General features: G+C 46.3%; 1 protein-coding gene and 1 long non-coding RNA gene across 2 annotated transcripts in view; both read left to right on the plus strand.

Moving 5' to 3' along the window:
- Positions 1-24,102, plus strand: part of LOC132509491 (uncharacterized) — a 29,282-nt gene extending 5,180 nt beyond the window's left edge. Inside the window, exon 3 of the long non-coding RNA XR_009537033.1 lies at positions 23,890-24,102. This is a non-coding gene — a long non-coding RNA (uncharacterized LOC132509491). The remainder of the gene's footprint in view (positions 1-23,889) is intronic.
- Positions 5,214-12,873, plus strand: FAM187B (family with sequence similarity 187 member B). Its single transcript, XM_060131938.1, has 2 exons — positions 5,214-5,761; positions 12,660-12,873. Exons 1-2 carry the CDS (start codon positions 5,214-5,216, stop codon positions 12,871-12,873), a joined length of 762 nt encoding a protein of 253 aa, XP_059987921.1.
- Positions 24,103-26,711: the final 2,609 nt, after the last annotated feature.

The raw sequence follows: 26,711 nt of genomic DNA on the forward strand, positions 1-26,711 counted from the left end.
TATAATTGCCCATGTATTTATCTTTACTGGAGATTTTTATTTCTTCATACAGTTTCAAGTTACTGTGCAGCATCCTTTCATTTCAACCTAAAGGACTCTCTTTTGCATTTCTTGCAGGGTAGGTCTAATGGTAACAAACTCCCTAAGCTTTTGCTTATTTGGATGTGTTTTCATTTCTCCCTCATTGTTGAAGGGCAATTTTGCCAGTTATGGAATTCCTGGTTGAAAATTTTTTTCTTTTAGCACTTTGAATAATTCAACCCATTGCCTTCTGGCTTCCAAGTTTTCTGATGAGAAATCAGCTGATAATCTTAATGAGGATCCCTTTATGTGACAGGTCGCCTCTATCTTGCTGCTTTCAAAATTGTCTTTTTTTTTTTTTTTTGCGGTACGCGGGCCTCTCACTGTTGTGGCCTCTCCCGTTGTGGAGCACAGGCTCCAGACCTGCAGGCTCAGCAGCCATGGCTCACGGGCCTAGCCACTCTGCAGCATGTGGGATCTTCCCGGACCGGAGCACGAACCTGCGTCCCCTGCATCGGCAGGCGGACTCTCAACCACTGCGCCACCAGGGAAGCCCCAAGATTGTCTTTTTGTCTTTGGCTTTCAGCAGTTTCATTATAATGTGTCTTGGTGTGGATCTTTTTGTGTTTATCCTATTAGAGTTTGGTAAGCTTCTTGGATTTGTAGATTTGTGTCTTTCATCAAATTTGGGAGGTTTTCAGCCATTATTTCTTCAAATGTAGTTCTTTCTGTGGCTTTCTCTCTCTCATCACCCTCTGGGACTCTCACAATATGTATGTGGTTCCACTTTATGGTGTTCCACAGGTCCCTTAGGTTCTGCTCACTTTTTCTCAACCTTTTTTTCTTTCTGCTCCTCAGACTCAGTAATTTCAATTGTCCTGCGTTCATGTTCATTGATTGTGTCTTCTGCCTGTTCACATCTGCTTTTGAACTCCTGTAGTGAATTTTTTCATTTTAGTAATTGTATTTTTCAGCTCCAGAATATCTTGTTGGTTTCTTTTTATATTTTTTACCTCTTTATTGATATTCTTAATTTGTTCATACATCATTTTGCTGTATTTTTCCATGTCTTTGTTAGCTTTTTGAGCATTTTATGACAGTTTACATCTTTGTCTAGTGTGTCGGCCGCGTGGGCTTCCTCAGGGATGTTTGTTTGTTCTCCTTTGAATGGGTTACTTTCCTGTTTCTTTATGTCTTGTGATTTTCTGTTGAAAATGGACATTTAAATCTTATAAGTGGTAACTCTAGAAATCATATTTTCCCCCTTCCCAGGGTGTGTTGGGGGTTGTTATTGTTGTAGACTATGTCTGTGCTGGGGATCAGCTTGAGGTGAAAGCTTAAGGTCATCTCAGATCTTTTCTGAGCTCACATCTTTCTCTGGGTTTGTGCAATGACTTTCTAAATCCCCTCATATTGTGTGTGTATCAGTTGTTTTTGAAAGTCCTAATCCCTAAATGTCTGGCTCCCAATAGGGGGGAAAGGGGAGAAAACCCAACTGTCCCTTTAAATCTCTGGGAAGCCACTTTAACCAGTGGGTGTTGAAAAAATGATGACCTGCCTCTGTGTCTGTACATCTCTGATCAGAAGCCGTAATCTGCAATCAGAACACAGAACCCTGATATTTGGAGGACAAGGTCCTTATTGCCCATCCCTCAATAATAACACCACCTGAGCGCTTTATATACAACATCTCAACAAATCCTCATAAGAGCGCTGTGCAGCCAGTACCATTGAAATCCCTATTTTGAAAATGAGGAAACTGAGGTTCACAGAGAGAAAGCCATTAGACCAGACCTTCAATTCAGGAAGAGGCTTTCAGTTCCATAAAATATGTGAGAAAGAAAAACAACCCTTGGTATCTGGGAGCTGACCTGACACAAATAACGGGGTATTGGTATTTCTAGGAGCCAGCCTAGAGTTCACAGCTAGGTCACTGAACATAAACAATTTCATAGAACGCCAACATCACACAAAGTCTCTCTGTGACTGTGATGAACCAAGACAAAAACAAGACCACTCCATAATCACGTCTGAACACAGACAAACAGAAACACTGTCCAAGCCACAAAAGACTAAACATCTCCCTCTCCCATTCTTCTCACCTTCCAGATAAGATAGAATTACTCTCACTTCCTGACAGCACCCCATTCAGAGAAAATCTCCACTTCCTTGAACTCATCCCCAAATCACATAAGACAAGCCCAAATTCTGTAAATCTGTTCTCACACTTTCTTACTGAAATGTTGTACCATTCTTATGGTGTGTACCTTCCCTCACTGCAGTTAGTCAACAAATCCAACTTTGTTGAACCACAAGTGTGTTCCTAGTCTTTGGCTGAAGTGCACTGGCACCTGCCAAGTGTGTACCCATCTCAAGGCCTTTGCATGTGCTGTGTGCTTAGTCCAGACTTTGCTTCCTCTGGCTCATCTTACGTAGTCTGCTCAAATGTCACTTTTTTTAGAGAGCCCTTCTCTCTCCATCCCATTTAAAATAGTCACTGTATTAGTTTGCTAGGGCTGCCATAATAAATGCAGCCATAACAAATGACTGGATGACTTAAACAACGGAAATTTGTTTCTTCACAGTTCTGGAGGCTGGAAGTCCAAGATCAAGGTGTTGGCAGGGTTAATGGCCTGCAAACAAAAGTAATGTAGATCCCTCCCAGGTCAAAGCATTTGACTATCCTTCCTTATTCCATAGCAGCTAATGATGCTGCAGGTGGTGCAGCCTCCACTGGCCATGGTATTTGAAGGGACTGTGTAGAGCAGAGCTCTCCACCAACCCACAGTAGACATGTAAGATGAGAAAAAAAAAATGTGTTAAGACACTGAGATCCCAGAATTCTTTTGTTACACAGCATAATCTAACTTATCCCAATTAATACATCCCCCACTAGAGTGGAAGCTCCAAGAGGGCAGGGACTTAGCCTGGATCCTTAGTGCCTGTTGAAAGATGAGTAAACAATACTTATTTATGGAATAATTGGGTATGCCAGGCACAAGGTGAAGTTGCTGGGCATGGATTATTCTAATAAAAGGTGGATCTAGAAATGAAACTGATCCCAGAACCTGGGACTGAAGCCACTTGGCCACATTCCCACTAACTAACCACTGTGTTAATCCAAACCTGGACCGTTCCAAGAATTTGACATCAGTAATCTCTTGAAAGCTTAATAACACCATAGTTTGTGATGGAAAGTTCTAATATCCCATTTTACAGATGGGGAAGTGAGGTTTAACAAGTCTCAGCAACTTGCCTAAAGGTCGTGTAGCTCACATAGTGCTTACCACAGTCCTGGTACAACTGGTATTTCCTAACCATGGATGCTGTGACAAACATGGTTGGTTATACCAAATAAGCATTCTCTTCTACATCTCTCCTGCATACAAAGCCCTGATTTTTTTTGGAGTCTTCAATGACTTTTATGGTCAGAGAAGCTTATACTTCCCCAGTCCTGGAGAACAAATTCTGATTGGCTTAAGCCAATCATGGAAATTTTCTTTACTTTCAGAGATTGATTTTGATCTGAACATGGGACCTAATTCCGGCCAATGGAACTTTAGGAGAGATCTGATGGGAGGATTTGGGGAATGGTTTTAACTTTATGATATAAAAGAATACTGCTTGTAGGAGACATTAGCTGCAGTAATTATTACTGACTGCCATTTTCTAAATGTTTCCTGGACATATTAGAATTCCATTTCCTTTGTTGGGTTGGTGAACTGCTAGTGCCATGTAACCATTTCTGGCCAATGGTTTGTGAGCAAATGACATGTGTCATTTAAGGCCAGAGCATTTAATTACAGACATGAAATCCTACAGAGCTTTCCTCCTCCTTTGGCATAAAACTGGAAATGTTTAGGATGGCAGTGGCTCAGTCATCCTGTATCCCTGAGTGATTGTAATGCCAACCCACAAGGGACATGGAGCCTGAATGGGAAGTAAACTTGTGTTGTTGTAAGTCATTGAGATTTGGATGAAGTTTATTATAATAGCAAATAGCCTACCTTGAGTGATACAGAAATTAGTATCAGGAGTGGGGTGCTGCTGTAATAAAAAAAAAAAAACATGGCATTGGCTTAGATACAGAGCAAAGGGAACAAGAAAATTATTTGAAGCCAGAAGGATGGAGATTATTGCCTGAAATACTTTGGGAGGCAGATAACATACTTAACGAACTTGCAGCTTTAGGGGAAGCAGTTGGAACACAGGACACTAGGAGTGAATATTGGCCAAAGATGGCCCCAAATCAGGAAGACCTTTGAGAGTCAAAGTCCAGTTAGAACTCAGATTTTGTCAAGGATAAAATCAAGGATTAGCACCAATCAAATCATTATTAACCATTGTTAAGATCTCTGAATAAATTAAGGTACTCCCAGGAAACACTTAAGATAGTCTGAGGTAGACAAAATGGCTTAGAATATGGCTTTCCATGGATGCCTGATAGATTCTAAGGTACCTGCAATGAGAGAGAGGGAGAGCGAGGGGGAGAGAGAAATGAGGAACATCTTGAACAGAACTGTGGATGTGGGGGGTTTGTACATGGAGTTAACTGGAGACTTATAAGAATCCTTAGGTCCCACACTTTAGGAGACAGAAAGCAGGCTGAGAAAACTGCTCATGTGCCAAGGAGGGCACATCTTCCAATGTCACCTGAGATGTAGCCAAGGAAGATAATGGAAAAGGGGGTAAGTCCCTGAAGAGTGAAGACATAAGCTACAGCGAGCAAAGATTTGGGAAGCTCCCCACCCTTAAGGAGTTGATTTGGTACTAATTAAGGAACCCTCCCCATCCATAAGATAGGAAGTCCTTACAGTATCTTTTCACTAGATTTTAGAAATGATACAGACCAGTGATTTCTGCGTGTCTTGCCTTATTCCCCTTTCCAATTGGGCATTTTGACCCATTCCATCATTGTATATTGGGTATGTGGAGGACAAATACTTTGACTTTTTAGTTCGCTCGTTCTGACATAGGTTCACTCATTGTGTTTCCTGCCCATCTCTTGCGGACATTTGAGTCTTTGACTCTACAGCCTACACCAAGCTATTTGATGACATGAACTGAATTGGACTCCCAGAAGTGCAGTGGATCAAGGTCCATTCCACTGCCCAGGGCTGATGCCGAGTTCTGTGGGTGACTTCACAATGCCCCAATGGTTCCCAGCCTCCTTCTGTAGTCTGTAGGTGGCCATGTTGGCCACCTTGTGGCTGCTTAGCCTTTCTCTCCCCACTTCGTGGGCCCAGATATCAGTCAGCTGTGCCTACAAGAGTCTCTGCCAGCAGGCCCTACTCTCAGGCAATGATGTTGTCCTGCAGTGTGACCATCTCAAGGCACGCTGGTACTTCTCTTCCATTCTGGGGGAGGATCTCTTGTTGCTCTCCTCAGTGCCTAACATAAAGAAACTGCCTGGGGGCAGCCTCCAATTGACCAACCCTCAGCCCTCCCAGACAGGCCTCTATCACTGTGAGGACAATGACAGTGCCCTCGTGGTAGAGTATGAGATTGATTTCCAAGATGTCACTACCCTACACATTACGCACAAAGGCCTGGGCCAAAAGCCCCTGCAGAATGAGACCCTGAGTCTGGGTGGCAAGGAGCTCATCTTTACCCACTGGGATCCCAGGCAGGACTGTAACCGCTGTGGGGAGCCAGGTGAGCGCAAACGCCTGGGGTACTGCTACATCGAGGAGCCCCTGGAAAAACCCATGCCCTGTTGGCTCTATCTGCAAGAGAGAAGGTGCAGTACAGACGCATGTGGCCTGAGATGCAGGTGGAAGCTGACCTGTGGGTATCACCAGTCCCAGCTCTTCCCAAAAATGTTATACACGGTTTAGCAGGGTGCAAGTGTCAGACGTAAAATATTAATGCCTTGTAAAATTCATGGCCCTGCTATTCCATTGTGAAGCAACAACAAGGCAGATCTGAAACTTCCAGAACTTCTGCCCCCGAGGAGAGGGAAGCGCTCACCCCTCACATCCCAGACACCATTGCCAAAACACCTAAGGCTTCATGTGGTGCCCAGAGATGCAAAGATTCCTGCAGAAAGGGGAAATGTTCATGGAGAACTAAAGGGGGTCCATTGGGAAGCAGAAGCAGAGAATAATGACAATAATAGCAAACATTTGGGGATCAGAACGCACACCCTTTGCAGAACGTTATGTCCTCAGAGCCACCCACGAGGCTGGGGTTACTATGAACTTCTTTTTGTAGCTGAGAACACCAAGGCACAGAGGGCTCAAGCAAGCTGCCCGAGGTCACATAGTGAAGTTGGGAAAGGGCCAGCAATGGAAGAGTGAAAGGAGACCTCTGGGCGGCCCCCAGCCCTGCTCCCAGGAAACCCCCAGGGCCCTGTAACCACAGCAGCCCATCGGGTAGCAGCTGGAAGTGGATCCAATGCCCAGGCCTGTCTGCACAGCACTGAAGGCCGCCCAACCCACACCAAGGCTGTCAGTGCCCTACTGTGCAGGGCAGACCCTAAGGTGACCCCAGTGATTCCCAGCTCCTGGTGTCCGTGCCTCTGTGTGACTACCCACGCCTTCAGTGTAGATGGTACCTGTGACTTGCTTCTAACCAGTGGAATATTATGAAGGTGTTGGGTGTCGCTCCTCCTATTGGGTTACGTTACCTAAGACTCTGTCTCAGCCCGCTAGAGCAGGAGAGACTTGCTGGCCCGATGAAGTAGGCAGCTGTGTCGAGGAAACCCGCTTGGCAGGGAGCTGTGGGCAGCCTCCGGGAGATGCAAGTGTTCGCCCTTTGAGGGTGACAGCCTCTGTCACACAGTCGCAAGGGAATGAATTCTGCCGACAGCTCGAATGAGTTTGGAAGCAGATTCTTCTCCAGTTGAGCCTCCGGATGAGAACACGGCCTGACCGACACCTGGACTGCAGCCTTGTAAACCCTGGGTAGAGGACTCGGCCAAGCCACGTCTGGACTCCTGACCCACAGAAACCAGGGGATCGTGAATGTGTGCTGTTTAAGCTGCTAAACGTATGACAATTTTTTATGCAGTGAGAGGCAACTGGTAACAGCCAGCCGTATGCCCCAGTCCACCATGAAGTCCCCTGAAGTTCAGCTGTCACACGGATGGCTCCTGGAGGCACCAGTGACTTCCTAACTCCCCTGAGAAGCCTGCTGAGCCAGATGTGGCGCAGGCTGGTAGCCAGGCCGTCGGTGCTCCCAGGAGAAATCCATATTCATGAAGGGTGGGAGTGGGAGGGCAGACATCCAGCTTCCCCAGCCCTTGACGGTACGACGCAGAGGCACATTCCACACCTTCTCTAGGAGGGTCCCCAGTGATCCCAGTGTGCACAGCTACAACCAGCTCATTAGGGCACCTTTTATCAGCTTATCCCCTGCCCCACCTCACTGTCTCTTACCTCTGCTTCCCGAGAAAATACTCTTCAAATATTTTTTCAGCCCCACATTCCCTCCCCTCTCCTGGGACTCCAAAGACATGAATTTAGAGCTGCTGTTGTCTCACAGGTCCCTGAGACTTGGTTAATTTTCCTCCAATCTTTTCTGCTCTTCAGGTTGGAGAATATTTACTGATCTGTCTTCAAGTTCACAGACTTCTTCCTCTGTCATAGCCATTCTGCTGTTCAGTCCATCCAGTGAGCCTTTTACTTTGGTTATTGTATATTTTAGTCCTAACATTTCCATCTGGTTTTTCTTTATAGGATCTTCTATCTCCTCATTGATATGTTCTATTTTCATATTTGCTTTTAGGGAATCCTTAACTGAGACACCAACGTTGCTAACTCAGTGGCCCCCATGAGCCACGCAGGAAACGTAAGTCAGGGAAAAGGCCTTGGGAGGCTGCTGCGATGTAGGGGTTCTTACCCCAGATTGACGGGCCTGGTACTTCTGAAAGTTCCGTGTGATTCTAGAGATTGAGATGTTTGAGTGAAACTATCCAATTTATGAATGTTGGCTCAAAACTGTTTTCAAACACAGTGCCAGCCAAATGAGACATATCTGCAGGCTGAATTCAGCCCATGGCTGTTAGTTTGTGAGGTCTTGCTTCAACCTTGATTGGGGTCAAGTGTATATTTCCATTTTTGATTATTCATTCAACAAATATTTGCTAGCTGGAGTAGCCAAGGACAGCTTCTCTGAAGAGATGACATTTCAGATGAGCCCGAATAACAAAAAACTGGGCAAGTAGGGATCTGGAGGAAGGGTGTATTAGTGTCCTATAGCTGCTGTAATGAATTACCACAGACTTAACGGCTTAAAACAACACACATTTATAATCTTACAGTTCTGAAGGTCAGTAGTCCAAAATGGGTCTTATTTGGCTAAAATCAAGGTGTCAGCAACTGGATTCCTCCAGAGGCTTGAAGCGGAGAATCCTTTTGCTTAAAGCCAGCAACACTGTATTTTCAGATGTCTCTCTCTCTCTCTCTCTCTCTCTGACTCTCCTGCTTCCCTCTTGGAAGGACCCTTGTGATTATATTGGCCCCACCCAAAAATCCAAATTAATCTCCCCATCTCGAGATCCTTACCTTAGTCACACCTGCAAAGTCCCTCCCACCATGTCAGGCAACACATTCACAGGTTCTGGGGATCAGGAGTGACCCTCTTTGGGGGGCCACTATCTAGCCTACCATAAGCAATTCCAGGCAGAGGTAGCATTTATAAGGGCTCTAGGTGGGTGTCTGCAGTGGATGGAGGACTACCAAGGAGGTAGCCAGGGGCCAGATCGTGTAGGGCCCTGTGGGCCAAGGTGAGGGCTTTGGACTTTATTTGAAGTGAGATGGGAGCCATGGGAGGCTTTTGAGCAGTGGAGGGACATGATCTAACATTCATTGAAAAAGGTAATTCTGACAAGGTAGAGCTCCTTGCAGGTAGGGGTGGGGGCAGCCCACAGGTTGGAGCAGGGAGTAGCAGCCACTCTCCATGTAGCCAACTGGCCAATGAGAAGCTTTCATCACCTAGCAGGAGAAATGCCACCTCTTTCCCACACCTCCAAGTGCAGTGTAAGACACGACATGCCCCATATTCCATCTTTAGCCATCTTCTTCTACCTTTTCCTTTCCATATTATAATTTTGAAAAGACAATCTTTAGAGCAGTTTTAGGTTCACAGCAAAACTGAGGGGAAAGTACAGAGATTTCCCATATACCCCTGCCCCACATATGCATGGCCTCCCCCATTATCAGCATCTCCCACCAGAGGGGTCCATGTTACAAATGATGAACCTACATTGACCCATCATAATCACCCAAAATCCACAGTTTACATAAACGTTCAATGTTCTGGATTTTGGCCATTTTGATAGGCGTGTAGTGGTAGCTCTATTTTTCACGGGAGGAAACCAAGGGCCAGAGAGGTGAATTCACTTGCCCACGGATACAAAGTTCATGTATCAGTTACAGCTGCAAAACAAAACATACCCCAAATCAGAGATTGAAAACAGTAAGCATTCATTATTGCTTACAAGTCTACAAACCAACTGGGTAGTACTTCTGGTCTCAGATGGGATCGATCGTTCGTGCTTCTCTGATCATCAGTGGGCTGGGGTTGGCTCTGCTGATCTTGGTTGAGCTTTCTCACATGTTTGGGAGGTGGCTGTCTGTAGGCTGGACCAGGTGCCATTAGCTGGGGAAACTGGACTGTCCTCCACGTGGTCTCTCATTCTCCAGCAGGCCAACCCAGGCTTGTCTACAAGGTGGTGGCAGGGGTCCAAGAAAGTGAACAGAAGCCACAGGGCCTCTTGAGGTCCAGGCTCAGAACTAGCACATGACCAGGGACTGGGACAGGGTGGCCTTGGCTTGCCATGTGACCTGAAGGTCAGGTTTGGGGGAGGCCCCTGGGCAAGATATCAGTTATCTACTGCTACGTAAGAAACCACCCAAAACTCAGTAGCTTAATACAACAATTATTTATTTCTCTCTTCAGTCTGTAGGTTGGTAGTATAGGCTGGGCTCAGCTGGGTAGTTCTTCGGGTCTTGGCTGGACTCATTCATGCATCTGTGGTCAGCTCTGGGTGGGTAGATGGCTCTGCTTCAGGGGGGATAAATGGCATTTGGTTGGGGAACCTCCAGTCTCTTATCTTCCAGCAGGTTAGCCCGGACATGTTCATAAGGTCATGGCAAGAGTCCAAGAGAGCAAGCGGGAGCTGGAAGGCTTTTTGAAGCCTAACCTTAGAACTAGCACAGCATTACTTTCACCATGTTCTATTGGCCAAAACAAGTTACAAGGTCAGGCCAGATTCAAGGGGTGGGGGAATAGACTACATCTCCTGATGGGAAGAGTGACAAAGTCACATTGTAAGTATGTATATATAAAGGAGTGAAGTATTACGACCATTATGTAATCACTTTACCAAGGGCAGGAAGTAACACAGCTGGGATTCTAACCCAGGATGACTGCTTCCACATAGCCTTCTCTTCTCAAGGTGTATCACTTCTGTCCTTTCTTTAGCTTCTCCACCTCCTCTAATATCTTCCCTATCTGTTATTTGAGCCCTTCAATAGCTTTCTGTATTAGAACACATTTAACTGCAAGTAACAGAAATCCAAGCAAAGTGGTTTAAGCTAAGAAGGAACTTATTGGTTCTTGGAATAAGAAGTCTAGCAGGTAGGTCCTGCTTCAGGCACGGTTAGATCCAGGTGCTCCAAAGACATACTCCAATATTATCTTCCTTCATCTCTCTATTCCACCTTTTTCTGTGCTGCCTTAATCCTCAAGCAATGCTTCCAAAGAATAGATGAGGGCCACTCCAGAATCACATCACAGCAGCTTAGCAACCTCGATGGAAAGAGAGCAGACCTCCTGCAACAATAGCAACAATGGAGCACTTGCTGTGTGCCAGGTGCTGTTCTAAGCACTTAGCAAGTATTAACTTATCACTCCTCACAACACCCTATTGGGCATAATCATCATCCCCATTTTACTGATGAAGGAACTGAGGCACAGAGAGGTTAAGATCCACGTCTAAGGATACATAGGTAATAAGTGGTGGGGCTGGGAGCCGAACCCAGCCAGGTTGGCTCCAGAGTTTTTGCTCTTATCTACTTACCTAGTCTGGTGGGAAAGTAGTAATAACAGCAAACGCTATTCAAGCAGATACTCCGACACTGTCTGGAACATCAGAATATAATAATAATAATAATATCCATGTAATCCTTCCAGCAGCCGTATGGGGTAGGCACTGTTATTATTTCCATTTTACAGATGGGGAAATTGAGGCACTAAGAAGATAGAGAACCCTAAGGTCACGTGTGGGGCAACTGAAACTTGAATTCGGAGAGTAGGATCCAGAGTCTGTATCTGCTGCCTTTAGGTCCCACTCCTGAGCCAGGGGTGAGGTCAGCCTCTGAGAACTTGATGTAGCGAGATGGACGGAGGCCCCAGGACAGCCCAGCGCTCACCAGCTGGGTCTGCCCCTCCCTCCTCTCCCCTCCACCCGCCGCCTGGCACAGCCTTCCCAGAACCCACGTGTGAACAGACTGACCTAATGCAGGCTGGGCCAGAGGGCTGAGTCCGGACAAACAGGCAGTGGCCAAGAGAGGCCGTGTGAGGCAGTCCCGAGGTGGGCGTGGGGTGGGAGGGACAACACCTGGTGTCACGGGGCAGCTGGGGGCTGGAGCCCACGACTTTGACACCCGTTAGACCTCTGCAAAACAACCCTTGCCCACCGACTGCCCTGACAGGGAGGCTGGCCAAGATGCCAAGTCATATTGAATGCATTTATGAGAAACTATTTATAGCCTTTTGATTTTGCCGACTGAGAACCGGGTAAGTGTAGGAACATCCCAGGAGCAGAATCCAGGTGAGGCCACCCGTCCCTTAGCAAAGACAGCGAGGGCACTTGGCCACGCGGGCTCTCATATTCTCGTGACCACCTGTGGTCCTGGGGAAACCGAGCCTCTCTCATCCTTCATAGGTGGGACGTGGCAGGGCTGGGAATGGAATCTAGAAGGACTCAACCCACCCAGAAAACCGCCTTGGCTGCCTGGTCGGGACCCTGCCAACAAGTCCTCTGAGGACAAAACTCTTTCCTCAGTTGTCCCTGGGAATCTTTGAAACACTGTAGCACCTCACACTTGTTTCTTTCCTCACCCACCCCTTCCTCCCCACACTCTCCCTTCCTCTTCGAGATTAAAATGTTTTCCTCTTTCTTCTTTATGTCCTTTTATCAAGGCAATCATCATAATACAGTAGGTAGCATTAGAGAGAGAGATCAGGTGTGCCCTCAGCCCTCCACAGACAGAAACTCACCAGCCTCAGCGGACTCTAATAAATGCTATTCGTAGCCCCATTTCACAGATCAGGCGAGTAATCCACCCACATCAGCTAGAATGCCAAGTGGCTCCCCCAGGCTGCGTCGCCTGGTGCATTTAGGATTTGCCACCCTCCTGCCGCTGACGCTCTCAGCACTTGCCCCAGCCCGTGATCCCGTCACTGTGGCTGATACTCAAGGAGGCACCAGAAATGAATCAAGAAACCGTCCAGCTTTGAAGGAAGCTGACGTTTGGTTTATTCTTACTCTGCAGTGATCATTGGTGGCCCCCATACTCCTGGCCACATGCTTCCAGGCTGGGCCTTCCCGGCTGTCAGGCTGTCCAGCCTCCAATGCGGACCTCCAAAACTCCATCATCAGCTCTCGTTTTCTCAGCCCCTCTTCCCAGATACCATCAGTGGCGTGTGGACGCTCACACGAACGAGAGGTGCAGACACTTGGGATCGCATGAGCGGAGGCTGCCAGATTCTGAGAATCATAGCTTCCGGGCCTCATTTCCCGACGGCCTCTGTGGCAGTGCCCTGTCCCCGCCCCCTACCCCGCCCCCGCCCCGGGGCTTCCCCCTCCACCGCTTCCTCCCTCCAGAGGCGAGCGAGCGGTAGTCACGGCTTCTGCTGTTCCTCCTCTGTCATAGTTTCCACGTCTCTTAACAAGATGTTTACGCCTCTGGCTTTTGATTTATCAGTGTTACCCACAATGCCATTCTCTGTCGACTTCCTGCCCTGGAAGATGAGGATTTGATTCCTACCACCCTCTTCTGATGTAATGATACCACTCAACCTCCCGGGGCTTCAGTTTCCACATCCGTAGATGAGAATCATAACTGTACCTCGTAAGTTTGCTTGAGGAGCAAATGAAGTCATTCACGTGACATCCTTAGAACAGGGCCTTGGCTGTTGTTATAATCATCTTCATCATTTCTGGTTTCTCTATTAGTTATCTTTCTAACTCTCAGTAACAAAGATCTCCGTTTCTTCTTACCTTTTCTCCCCCTTGACCTGGAATGTGGGCATGGCCGTCATTAGCCGTTGAGGACAGCATCCGTGGGTGACACTGCAGCAGGACAAAAGGGCCAACTGGGCTGTCACCAAGAAAGATCCAGAATTCGGCCTGGTTTGAGCCGCCGTTACTTTAGGTATCTGCCACAGCAGTGGAACTAATTGCCTAGGCTTTTACTTTTTCCCCAACATTTAATTATGAAAACTTTCAAAAAAAGTTTTGAAAAGTTAAATGCATTTTACCATAACACGCATATACGCCTCATCTAGATTCTGCAATTGTTAACATTTCTCCGTATTTGCCTTATCGTATACCTGTCTTTCCCTCTATTGATTCATCAATCCATATGGTTTCTTTGATGGATTTTTAAATAAGTTATAATGAAGTATTTGAAAGCAGACACCAGTACTCTTTTTTTTGGCCCACCACGCATGTGGGATCTTAGTTCCCCCACCAGAGATGGAACCTGTGCCCCCTGCAGGGAACACTGAACCACCAGGGAAGTCCCCGGACATCAGTACTCTTAACCCTTAAACACTTTAGCATTCATGTCACTAACTAGAGTTCAATGTTTACAGTTCAAAAGTGAGGTAAGATTTGCATACAGTGAAATGCACACATTTTAAACATGTTTGCAGAGTTTTGACTAGTTCATATACTGTGCAGTACAAACCCCTATTAAGGTAAAGAACGCTTCCATCATCCCATAAAGTTCCCTTTTAAAGTTCCCATAAAGTTTCCAGCCCCCAAAGCAATCATGGTTCTAATATTTTTATACATTTACCATTAAATTATCAAGGTTGATACATGTATGTTCTGGGAGTGATCTTAATTCAATTTTGTGGGTTAGTAGCTAGAGCTGAAAAAAATTCACTGTTCCCTGCTACAGAATATGGGACCATAGTCAACACCATGATGCCAGCAGTGCCTGGGACTGGAGAGGATGAGGGTCTTTCAGTGTTGACAGCCAGGACCATTCTGCTGAAGGCGGTGGTCTGAGCACTGAATGAGCTATACTGTTAAAGTTCCTGTGCCATCTCGTGTGCATCACTTATCCTGGATGTTCTGCATCAGATGTTATTGGCTGAAGTAAGGGAAGAACAAATTCCAAACACCTTAAAAATAAAAGCCTTTATTATTTGACAAAACAACTAGTTCCACCAAGGTAGGGAGGCTCTACAGAGGTCAGTGCCTCAGTTGAATGGTATCCTCATGGACTAAGATTCCCTGGCATGTTGGCAGTGTCATCCCTCAAGGTGGCAATATGGCTGCCACTGTTCCAGCCTTCATTTCCTAAAGATACAAAACATTACAACTTTACACTTCTTTTTGCTAAAATCCTACTCCACCCACTTTCCCCCCATATTTTCAGCATTTAGCCTCTCTGATTTTGCTCTTGGTACCAACCACGGGAATTCTTGACCTTGGCTTTGAGGCTGTTGGCTCTTCTAAGTGCCAGTGAAAAAAAATTACAGAAAGATAAGTGGAAAAAGTATCTTTCCTTGCAGCTTCAGAAAATCAGACACTCCTCAGCATCATTAAATCCCTCGTACAAATATTCTTTGTAGGCTATAGGGGCTTCAGAGGTGATTAGAACATCCCATGAAAGAAAATTTTAACTTTCCAAAATCTGTAATTCTGATTTCTTGTCCGACTTAATAATTTATTGTCCTGGGAATAATACTTAAATTGGCATGTAGATTCTGAAAAAGAAATATTTATGAGCTTTTTCTTTGTTAAACCAGAAGAATGTTATTACCACCCACTCTTCTCTCACATGGGTGGAGGGGAAAACGAAACATAGACTCTCTTATGATTTTGCTTTAGACTAAGAGTCTGAAAGAATCGAATTCCAAGGCAATTAATGCCTCCTCACATTGCCCCACTTTCTGTGCGAGGCAGAAGAGGGAAGTTTCTTTCCCGTGCACTACTTTTTAAAGAAAAAAGTTTACCCCAGAAACCTCCCGCCACCCACTCCCCAGCTGACTTCCCCTCACATTATCTTGGCCAACAGTGTGTCACAGCCCGTTTCAGAACTAATCACTAACAGAAAGGCTGGAGAGCTGTCACCGGCTTAGACCACTTTTTCTGAACACATGGACAGGGCTAATAAACAAGCAAATAAAATCAGGGCTCTCTCTACAAAGAAGAAGGAAGGGACTGCCCTGGTGGCACAGTGGTTAAGAATCCGCCTGCCAATGCAGGGGACATGGGGTCGAGCACTGGTCCAGGAAGATCCCACATGCCACGGAGCAACTAAGCCCGTGCGTCACAACTACTGAAGCCTGCGCTCTAGAGCCCGTGCGTCACAACTACTGAAGCCCGCGTGCCTAGAGCCCATGCTCCGCAACAAGAGAAGCCACTGCAATGAGAAGCCCACGCACTGCAACGAAGAGTAGCCCCCGCTCGCCGCAACTAGAGAAAGCCCGCGCGCAGCAACAAAGACTCAATGCAGCCAAAAATAAATAATTTTTTTTAAAAAAAGAAGGAAGGACAATGGATTTGCTTATTAATAATGAAGATTCCTAGTTCCTCCTGCTGGTTTCACGCTTGCTTCTAGAGTCACCCCACCTCTGGCCTGTCACTTTGATTCTTCTTTTCTCTCTCAGGTTGAACGAACCTCAAACACTCAAGCCTCATAAAATAGGAGCTTCTAAAGAGGGAGTGGCTTAAGAGTGAAGGAAGCACCTGCCCACATCCCTCAAGGGGAAAGTACCTAAGCTAGACTGTCTGCATATCTTTGAGCCTTTATTATCAACCAGATTTTCTATTGCAGGTGACTGAAATCCAAACGAGATTAAGCACAAAAAGAACTTATTGATTCTTAGAATGGAGAACTCCGGGAGGAATTGGATTTCAGGTATGGCTGAATCCAGGTGCTCACACTCAGGACTGTGCCTCTCTCCCTCTCTCACCTCCGCTTTCTTCAATATTGATTTCATTTTCAAGCAGGTCCTTTCCTCCCCCAGCACCTGCAGCCTTACAGCCTACCAGATAAGTAACCATGGCAGAACAAGAACTCAGTTTTCTGAGCACTTCTGGCAAAAGTCCTGCAGCTGTCTCTCATTGGCTTTACTTGGATGATGTACTCGTTTCTGAAGCTGGGGAACAGGGTTGGCCCCATCCAGATCACACAAAGAGAAGGAAAGGATGGTTCCCAAAAGAAAATGAGGAGGGGAAATTAATGCCCACGAGGCTAATATATCTCTTATGTAGAGAGAGCCAGCCCTTGGGGGTACCGACCCATCCTATTTTGTCATGAAGAGCAGTCAAGTTGCCAACAGGCCAATAAAGGGCTAAATTAGCTGGAGGTAGTCAGGGATGGCATGTTGGAAAAGGCGATGTTGGAAGCAGAGCCCTGAGGGATAAAAGACAGTGTTCCAGGGGAAGAGACCTAAAAGGGCAAAAGACCTGAGGCAAATCAACGCTTGGTGGATAAGTACATGAATTAACGGGTGGATGGATGGATGGATGCCTACAGATGGGGACTGTATATGAGAGCACGGCTTCCTGCTCAGAAGGAACCTATGGGCCCTCGTAGTAATGAGGGAGCTGGGGTTGGAGCGGGATAGACCTTGAGGGGAAGTGGGGTGTGCAGACGTTGCCTGAGAGGAGGAGGTGAAGGGGTGTTTAGACACTCCAGGAGCCAAGAGGAGGGGTGGACAGTGGACTCTACCTTGGAGATGACGTCCCACATCCCTGTCTCCACTCCCGAGACTCCTGGGGCTACCCTGAAACCCTCTCCCAGTGCAAAGCTTCCCCTCTCCTCCCTCTCTCCCTCTCCCACAGCATCCTCACTTCCTCTTTTTTGTTCCTCAAACAGACCAAGTTTGCTCCCACCTGCAGTCCTTTGTGCTTGCTGTCCCACTGCCTGGAACACCCTTCCCCAAGAGCTTTGGGAGGCTATCTCCTTCTTAGACCTCAGGTCTCAGCCAGTGTGCTCTCCTAAGAGCCGTCCATCTGGACCACCCCAACTGAATCACCGCTCCCCCCCCCCGCCCCCAGCAGCCCCTTCCCAATCACACCACCCTGCTTTACCTCCTTTCTTGGAAACTTTTGTGAGCCTGTCGCAGTCCCAGCTGTCACGCCAGTGCCCAGCACAAACCCTGGCACAGAGTAGGTGTTCAAAGGGCTCAGGATCCAGCAGCTCAGAGGCCCTCAGTGCCGGCGACTAACACTCCTGTGCTCCCTGCCTGTTCTTCCCAGTGTGCTAGTGCCTTCTCTGTACCTCAGTTTCCTCCTCTGTAAAATGGGCATAGCAATAGACACGACCTCTGACAACCTATCTAAGGCGCACAGAGCACATGCAGCCTGGCTCGTAGTAGGTGCCCCATAAGGTCAGCCTCAGCGATATTATTATTACCAGCCCAGGCTTGTTGTGAAGTCTTTGGGAGGGAGTCGGGCACACATTCCAGCCATGACTGGAGCTTCCTGGCCGTGTGACCCTGTTCAAGTGACCTCCTCACACTGGGACCATATCTTTTTTTTTTCTTTTAACCTTTCGGCTGCACCACGCGACATACAGGATCTTAGTTCCCTGACCAGGGATCGAACCCGCACCCCCTGCAGTGGAAGCGCGGAGTCCTAACTGCTGAACCACCAGGGAAGTCCCACTGGGACCATTTCTCTCATTGTAAAAGTGGAGCTCACTGCAGCATCACCACGCTCCTCCACTCCCCACCACACACACACACACACACACACACACACACACACACACACACACACATACACACACACGCACGCACACATCGCTGTGCAGGTTAATGAGCTCATGCAGATAAAAGTTAGTGCAGCGTTTCAGGCAGTAAATGGGAAGTGATGGATGATGTAATTTGTTCAGCCACCTATAATCTGGAGAAATGTTTCTTGGCGGGACATGTGACTTCAGTAATGGCCTTCACCTCCAACCCTCCTCCCCTTTCAGCTTTCAAGAGCCAGCTAGGGGCTGTCCCCTGCAATGTAGGGAGGATGGGGGCAGCAAATATCAGCCCCTGCCCCGCCCATGCTGTCGGCAGGTGAGGGCCGCTGAATTGAAAAGGCTGCCCTTTTCAATTTCAAAGGCTGCCTCACCGCTCACCGCTCACCGCCAGGGGCAGTAGGGGTGAGGTGGGGGAGCGGAACAGGAAGTTCCATGGCCTCCAAGACATTCTCTCTCTCTCTCTCTCTCTCTCTGTCTCTCAGGGCTTAGTGGTCTTAACCCTTAGGTCCCTGGGGGATGGGAGACAAGGACTTGGGAAGGCCAGGTTTGTTTTTTTTTAAGACGTTGGTGGTTTGTTCGTTTGTTTTTTCACAAACTGTTAACGCAGGCAACAAAAATGTGAAGTCTGATATAGTGGCCTTACTTTTGAAAAAAAATTTGCAAGTAAAGACATGGAAAACAAACAAAACTACCAAACGAAAATGCATTGCTCTCTGATTTTGAAATGGGCAAAAGACCTGAACAGACACCTCACCAAAGAAGATATACAGACCGCAAATAAGCATATGAAAAGATGCTCCACGTCACATGTCATTAAGGAAATGCAAATTAAAACAACAGTGAGACACTACTACACACCTCTCAGAATGGCCAAAATCCAAAACACTGACATCACCAAATACAGGTGAGGCTGTGGAGCCACAGGAACTCTCACTCATTGCTGGTGGGAATGCAAAATGGAGCAGCCATTTTTTAAGACAGCTTGTCAATATCTTATAAAACTAAACCTACTCTACCACACAATCCAGCAACTTCACTCCCTGGTATTTACCCAAAGAAGCTGAAAACTCATGTCCACACAAAATCCTGTACGCAGATGTTTATAGCAGCTTTATTCATAACTGCCAAAACTTGGAAGCAACCCAGATGACCTTCAGTAGATGAATGGATTAACAAACTGTGGGACAGGCAGACAATGGAATATTATGCAGCACTAAAAGGAAATGAGCTGTCAAGCCATGAAATGGCAAGGAAGAAACTTAAATGCATGTTTCTAAGTGAAAGAAGCCAATCTGAAAAGGTTATATACTGTATGATCCCAACTCTATGACATTTGGAAAAGGTACACGACAGAGACAGTAAAAAGATCAGTCAGGGGTGAGGAGTGAGGGAGGGATGAATAGACACAGCACAGAGGATTTTTAGGGCAGTGAAACTATTTTGAATGATACTACAATAATGGATACACGTCATTATACATTTGCCCAAACCCACAAAATGGACAACACCAAGGGTGAACCGTAATGTAAACCATGGACTTTGGGTGATTATGATGTGTCCGTGTAGATTCATCGATTGTAACAAAAAGACCCCTCTGGTGGGAGATGCTGATAATGAATGGGGAGGTTGTACCTGTGTGGGGAGATGGAGTATATGAGAACTTCCTGTACTTTCTATTCAATTTTGCTGTGAACCTAAAAATTGCTCTAAAAAACAAAGTTATTAATTTAAAAAATTGCTATCAACCACAGTGACTTTCAAACTTTCTTGACTCTAAGAAACTCACTTTACGTCATAACTCAGGAGGAACACAGGATTACAACAAAAGTTTCCCAAAACAACACTTCCTTGACAGCCTGAGACAAACATTGATACTTTAAAATTTCTCTTCTCTTCTCCTTGATTTCATTTTTTAAAAATGCTTGTCGTGACCTTCTAAATGGATCTTGTGAGCCACTATTGAGTCACTACCCACTTTGTAGTTTGCAAAGCTCTAACTACACGCAAGAAAGGATGAGGGCTTCCCTGGTGGTGCAGTGGTTGAGAGTCCACCTGCCGATGCAGGGGACATGGGTTCGTGCCCCGATCCGGGAAGATCCCATGTGCCGCGGAGCGGCTGGGCCCGTGAGCCATGGCTGCTGAGCCTGCGCGTCTGGAGCCTGTGCTCTGCAACGGGAGACGCCACAACAGTGAGAAGCCCACGTACCACCAAAAAAAAAAAAGAAAGGATGATTTAACACCAGGAAAAAGTGGGAGGGTTGGACCCAAAGAATATTCCATTATACTGAATACATTTTTTGTATTTTATTTTATTTTTGTATTGAAATATAGTTGATTTACAATGTTGTGTTAGTTTCAGGTGTACAGCAAAGTGATTCAGCTATACATACATATATGTCTATTGTTTTCAGATTCTTATAGGTTATTACAAAATATTGGGTCGAGTTCCCTGTGCTATAGAGTAGGTCCTTGTTGGTTATCTATTTTATATATAGTAGTGTATATATGTTAATCCCAACTCCTAATTTATCCGTCTCCACCTTTCCCCTTTGGTAACCATAAGTTTGTTTTCTATGCCTGTCGGTCTGTTCCTATTTTGTATGTAAGTTCATTTTATACTGAATACATTGTACTTGATGAAAACACCATAGTTTGCTTTTTAAAAAATCACACTGATGGAGAGCGTGCAAGGATAGGCACAGAGAGGGGAAGCTAATTCTGTGGGACTGATTTCATGAATTCATTTACTCATTCAACAAATCTGTGCTGGGTGCTGGGGTGTCGACTGCAGTGGTGTGCTGGAGCCCGCTCCTACCAGGTGGCAAGAGCCTATTGTTAAATTTTTCAGGAATTTTGGTTGAAATCACATTGGTGGCTTGAAATTGTCCACGGTGGGAGATTTACACCATGGAAATCAGCAAATGCTATCAATCAGCACTCACAACCCCGCCGCCACCCCACCCTGTCCCACCTTGCCCCAGAGGCTGTTGTTAAACATTCATGAGCACATTGGTGGTCAGCAGTGACCAAGACCTGGTCCCTGCCTGGACAGAGCTTATGTTCTAAAGAGGGTGGGGTGAGGAGCATAGTTTACGGAAATAACCACAAAAATAAAATAAACTTGATAAATGCTATGGATGCTATAGGAATCCATGAGACCATATAATATAAAAGGGGGCTCCAAGAAAGCTTCCCTGGAGACATGAAATTTGATCAGAGGCTTGAAGCATGGCAGGATTTAACTAGACAAAGAATGCAAGGAAAAGTATTTCAGGGAGCAGGAATAGCATGTGTGAAAGTCCTGTGTCAAGAGAGAATGGTGACTCAGCAATCTGGCTGGAGCAGAGAGCACGTGGGACAGTGAGAGATATGGGGAGATGAGTCTGGAGGTGTGGGCTGCCAGGCCAAGCTGGGCTGGTGGCAGGGTAGGGCATTTGGTATTTACCCCAAGAGGAAATCACACAAGGTGACTCCCATGTTGCATGGAAGATGTTCTTGTAAATGCCCTGTTTTATACCTTCTTCCGTCAGATTCCGTGAACTAGATTTATGGTGCGGATTGCACGCCGCTTCAGGGCAGGGAAGACGTTTCCGTGTCTTCCTGATGCGCCTTTTGTTAATGAGGAAGACTTGCATTTGAAAATAAACCTCTGGAAGGTCAGAAGTGACCATCATGAGCAAACAGCAGCCCTGGAGAGCTCAACACTTTGCTGGCACAATGGAGAAAGGCTGAAACTGAGTTTCCTTAAGAGTAATGAAGTGAGGAGCTTTTATGGTTTTTCTTGTAGCCTAAGGTGAGCTTTGAGGTGATGTCGGGAGGTGATTAAGTGCGGTAGCTCATCAGCCCACACCTGCGATATCCGTTGAGGGCAGCCAGAAGAGCAGTGAAGAAACCAGGGGTTGACGATGGAGAGAAAACTACTTCCCGCATCAGCCGGTCTTGGTGTGGGAGACTTGCAGCCAACTTACCTGTGACCGTAGAGGGCAGAATGAGGACTGCCAGATGGCAATTATAAGGGGGCAGCTTTTCACCCAAAATGTAAAAGGTTTTCCTTGACCAGCCAGAGGCAGGACTCCTTCAGTTCTGCCTTGCAAGACATTGTTCTTGGCTAACCTGTACCGGGGGAATCGGGGGATGTGACCTTTCCCTATTTCCACACCTGAGGAGATCTCTCAGTCACTGTTGTCAAGACGTTGTTGGCATCCCTTTCCCTCTGTTGCTTCTTACTTACTGTGTAACCTTGCGGTGGCTGCCTAAGTTCTCTGTGCCACATCTGAAACATGCAGGCCATCTTGGAGATAATACACGTAGTATTTAAAGGGCACCTGGCACATAATAAGTGCTCAATAAAGTTAGCTGCCATTGTTGGTGGTATCTCCAGCCTCCCTACTTTTCCCTCAAATCAAACATCTTATATGCGAGGCATGTACACACAAGTTCTTTTACTGAGGGGTCAATTTATTAGCTTGGACTCTACTACAAACATCAGAACCCTACTTTCAAACAGAGTTAAACAAAAGAAAAACAACAACAACAAGGGAGATGGAACTTATTGGTACACTAAAAAGTCCAGATGTGTTTGACTTCAGGCATAGTTGGATCCAGGCGCTCAGAGGACCACATTAGAAGTGTGTCTCTGTCCCTTTTACCTGCTCAATCTGCCTCTATGCTGACCTCATTCTCAGGCTGATTCCTCGCTGCTGAGGGAAACAAAGGCCCCCAGCAACTCCAGGATCAGATCCTATCAGCTGAGGAACCGAGACAAAATAACAGCAAAGGTTCCAGAATTGTCTCATTGGCCCAGCTTAACAATGCACCCATCGCAGAAACAATGACAGTGGCCAGGGGTACAATTTATTAGGCACGGTGCATATGCCCATTCCTGGATCTAGGAAAGGGGGTCACACCCCAAACTCTAGGAGCTGAACATGTGGACAAGTGTTCCCCAAAGGAAAATATGGGTTCTCTTACCCAAAGAGGAGAGAATGGTTACTGGGGAGGAGGAAGCAAAAGATATCCCCTACAGTCAAATAGATATCTGCTTGGAGGGCTCAAGGGTGTGAATTTATCCACCTTTCTTGCTTCCTTGAACCATATAAGGAAAGTGAGCCACCCAGGCTTGCCTCTTGGAAAGGAAGGTGTCGGGAGTGAAAGATTCTCTTTTTTGCTCCCTCTTTTCTCAATCTTCCTCCTACAGTCCCCTCTTTCCAGACTTTGAATCTGGTGTTCCTCCTCTCTTCCCTGTGAGACTTCTGAGACTTCAACCTCCTTTTTTTTTTTTTTTCCTTTTGGATCAAGGCTTCCGTCAGATGCTAATAGAAGCTCTCCCCTGGCCAGCTCTCCTACTCCCAATGGGTCATGCCCACGTTCCAGGTTCTGGTTCTGAAATAATAAGAATTTGGTGAGTATATCAGGATTCAACCAGAGAAGCAGAACCACTAGGATATATCTATAGATAGGTAAATAGCTATGAAGGGACTTGTCCCTGGATTTGATCTTATGTAATCTGGGGAGCTGGTGAAACAGTCTCTGTCAGGGTGCTGTCTCTGAGTCTGATGTTCTAACTTGAAGTCCACAGGGCAGGCAGTCAGGAAGGGAAGATGGATGTAAGATCGATGAGAGTTAATAATAAGCTGGAACACAGAGCCCAAGCTGCACTCCGTGAGGCTGGACTGTCCGTTCTTGTTGCCTCTGACGACCTTGGTGGCATGGGTGTCCTGCAGGAGCCAGGGCGCTTCACCATGGGGCTAAACACACCTGGCCCAGGAAGTGGAGAAGCTGAAGAAGGATGGGTGGGGGGAGGGGGCGGAGGTGGAGCAATGGCAGGACTAATGAAGTGAGCCAGCAGAAAAGAGAAAGCATTATGAGCTACTAAATGGCTGCTACTTCCCCCATCACTGAATCTCTCCTGGTTAAGAATCCGCCTGCCAATGCAGGGCACACGGGTTGGAGCCCTGGTCTGGGAAGATCCCACATGCCGCGGAGCAACTAAGCCCATGCGCCACAACTACTGAAGCCCGTGCTCCACAACAAGAGAAGCTACCACAATGAGAAGCCCGCGCACCACAACGAAGAGTAGCCCGCGCTCGCCGCAACTAGAGAAAGCCCGCATGCAGCAACGAAGACCCGACACAGCCAAAAATAAATAAATAAAATAAATTAATTTTAAAAAGAAAAAAAAGAATCTCTCCTGTAGCTCAACATAATTGGAAGCATCCCAAAAAGGGAATTCGGGGAAATGTAGTTCAATCTAAGTGAGTACAAAGCCACCATTACAAAGCCACCACAGTACTCCCCTTGTCAACTTGCACATACACATCTCCTTAAACCATACTTAATCTCCAAATAGAGCAACAAAGTCATGCTTTTACCTAAAATTAACCGCAATTTACCATCCAAGACTTCCCCTGGTAGTTGTGAGCCAGAGTTCCAAATTAGTTCCATCAGACAGATCCTGCCAGTACAATGTTGTCTAGACGGGGAGACAGACATTCCTGCTGTTTCGTACTCCATCATCTTCCAAGAATGCTCCTGAAGTTTCTTTCTGGGGTGATGAAAATGCTCTAAAATTGAGTGTGGTGGTGGTTGTACATACCTGTGAATACACTAAAAATTATTATTTTGTTGTTTTTTTAAAAATTTTATTGAAGTATAGCTGATTTCCAATGTCGTGTTAGTTTCAGGTGTACAACACAGTGATTCAGATATATATATATGTGTATTTATGTATTTATTTATTTATGTACATATATATATACACACACACACACATATATATATACACATATTCTTTTTCAGATTCTTTTCCCTTATAGGTTATTATTAAATATTGAGTATAGTTCCCTGTGCTATCCAGTAGGTCCTTGTTGTTTATCTATTTTATATATAGTAGCGTTATACTAAAAATTCTTGACTTGTATACTTTAAAGATGTGAATTGTATGACAAGTGAATTATATTACAATAAACCTGTTATCAAAAAAAAAAACGGACAAAATATTGCTCTTTCCATGAAGGAAGGAGTTCAATGTAGTCAATCAGCCATGGTCCACCTGGTTGATCCTCCTGAGGAATGAATGGTGCCGTAGCAGGGATTCAGTAATGGTCTCCGCTGCTGGCAGATGGGGCACGTATCAGTGGCAGGAGCCAGATCAGCCTTGGCGAGTGGAAGTTCTTGTTGCTGAGCCTGTGTACAACCTCCATCGCTGCCACCTTGGCCACACTGTTTATGAACTTATTGGGCAAATACAGGAGTCACTGGAGAAAGTGGCTGACTGGTGTCCACAGAGTGGGTTACCCTAAAGTAACCCACAGTGTGGGTTATTCCTAAAATTTTATTTTCTGAGGTCACTCTTCTTTGAGCATTCACACGGGACACAAATATCTTCCCACTCTGTAGAGATCTATCCACATACCTCTTCACCAGACTCTGTAGCAGTCTCTGACCATCTAGCCGAGAACCATTAGTCCCAACATGTGAATTGATGTAGAGCAATGTTTATGGACATCTCTCCTTCCAATCAAAATGGACAACCAGATGCACTGCTCAAATTTCTGTCCACTGGGAAAATTTCCCTTTACCCCAGTCCTTCGGGGATGTCCCAGAATGGGGCTATAGTGATATGGCTGTCCAGTTGTGGGTGGTACCTGCGTGTCCTGCAGAACTATACGTAAACCAGGTCTGAGCTTTTTCTTCCTCAATCAGCTGGTCACAGGGAACTCCCCGTGAGCCATCGGTCTTGTCTGAGAGACAGAAGACAATGAATCACGAATAAGGGGTCTGGACATCCGAGCAACTTCCTCATGCGAACTACGTGTGCTTCAGGACCTGCTAGAGCCCAGTCTTGCATAAACCACTTCCACGGAGTTCTGCTGTGTGTGCCCAATGTTATGGCTTGTTGGGTCAGACAACACACAGTTAATGATGGGTAGCTCAGATTGCATGGTATCTTGGTGCCCGTGGTCAAGCGTTCAGTCTCTACTAAAGCCCAGTAGAAAGCCAAAAACTGTTTCTCAAAAGCAGAGTAATTATTTTCAAAGAATGACATAACTTTCTTCCAAATCCTGGAGGTCTACACAGTGATTCCCCAGCTGGGAGCTGCCGTACTCTCCAAAGGCATCCCTATCTACCACTGACACATCAAGCACCACCGTATCAGCCTGAATCTGTGGCAGGACTTTCTCTTGTTCTGGATCCCGCTCAAAACTGGCAGCTTTTCAGGTCGCTCAGTGAATGAATCACAGCACACGAGGTATGTGTTGTTTCCAAAATCCAGAGGGGCTCCCCAGGTCTGTGCCTCTCTCTGAATGTTAGGAGGGGCTGGGTGCAGCGACTCTTCCTTCCCCATCAACATGCCTCAAATCACTGGACCCCAAGAACTTTCAGTGAGGTGACAGGCCCCTGAATTTTTGTGGGTGGGATTGGCTTCCCATCCTCTGGCATGCGAGTGTCTTACAAATGTGTCTAACGGGGTTGCTACTTCTCCCTCATCAGATCCAATCATCATAATATCATCAACGTAAGGGAGCAGCATGAGGTCCTGTGGAAAAGGAAGGTAAGGTTAATCCAGACCATATGATGACACAGGGCTGAAGCACTGATATACCTCTGAGGGAGGACAGGGAAGGTGTATTGCTGGCCTTGCCAGCTGAAAAGAAACTTCTTGTGATGTCCTTTACTAACAGATATAGATTAAAAAGCATTTTCCAGATCGATAACTACATACCAGGTCCCAGGAGA

Source organism: Lagenorhynchus albirostris, chromosome 19, assembly GCF_949774975.1.
Source record: "Lagenorhynchus albirostris chromosome 19, mLagAlb1.1, whole genome shotgun sequence".
Classification (NCBI taxonomy): Eukaryota; Metazoa; Chordata; class Mammalia; order Artiodactyla; family Delphinidae; genus Lagenorhynchus; species Lagenorhynchus albirostris.